Source organism: Penaeus monodon, chromosome 19 (assembly GCF_015228065.2).
Source record: "Penaeus monodon isolate SGIC_2016 chromosome 19, NSTDA_Pmon_1, whole genome shotgun sequence".
Classification (NCBI taxonomy): domain Eukaryota; kingdom Metazoa; phylum Arthropoda; class Malacostraca; order Decapoda; family Penaeidae; genus Penaeus; species Penaeus monodon.
This window is the reverse complement of record NC_051404.1, coordinates 47,530,622-47,530,881: the sequence shown is the minus strand read 5'-3', so window position 1 is coordinate 47,530,881 and position 260 is coordinate 47,530,622. Positions and strand designations below refer to the sequence as shown.

The 260-nt window shown below is 53.8% G+C and overlaps 1 protein-coding gene across 1 annotated transcript in view; it reads left to right on the top strand.

The window, feature by feature from the left end:
* The window catches only part of LOC119585275 (von Willebrand factor A domain-containing protein 7-like), a 14,144-nt gene that overhangs the window by 3,250 nt on the left and 10,634 nt on the right, over positions 1-260 (top strand). The window contains exon 8 of the mRNA XM_037933949.1: positions 90-206. Coding sequence (XP_037789877.1) covers positions 90-206 — 117 coding nt within the window. The remainder of the gene's footprint in view (positions 1-89; positions 207-260) is intronic.

The window sequence follows — 260 nt, the reverse complement described above, 5'->3', positions numbered from 1 at the left end:
TTCTTGTGCTACGTGTGTGTCAAATACTCTCTTCTTTTCCGTGCATAAACATAAATACAAACATTCCTCCCTCCCCTGCGCCGACCCAGCTGGCCCTCAGCATGACCCCGAACTACGGAGACATCTTCTGCTTCACCGACGCCGGAGGGAACGACGGAGAGCTGATGGAGGGAGACATTGCAGTTGCTCAGCAGCAGCACAACAAGGTAAGGAAGCGAGGAGTTTCCTTGGGGGGGAGGGGGTCCGAATGGGAATTGAAA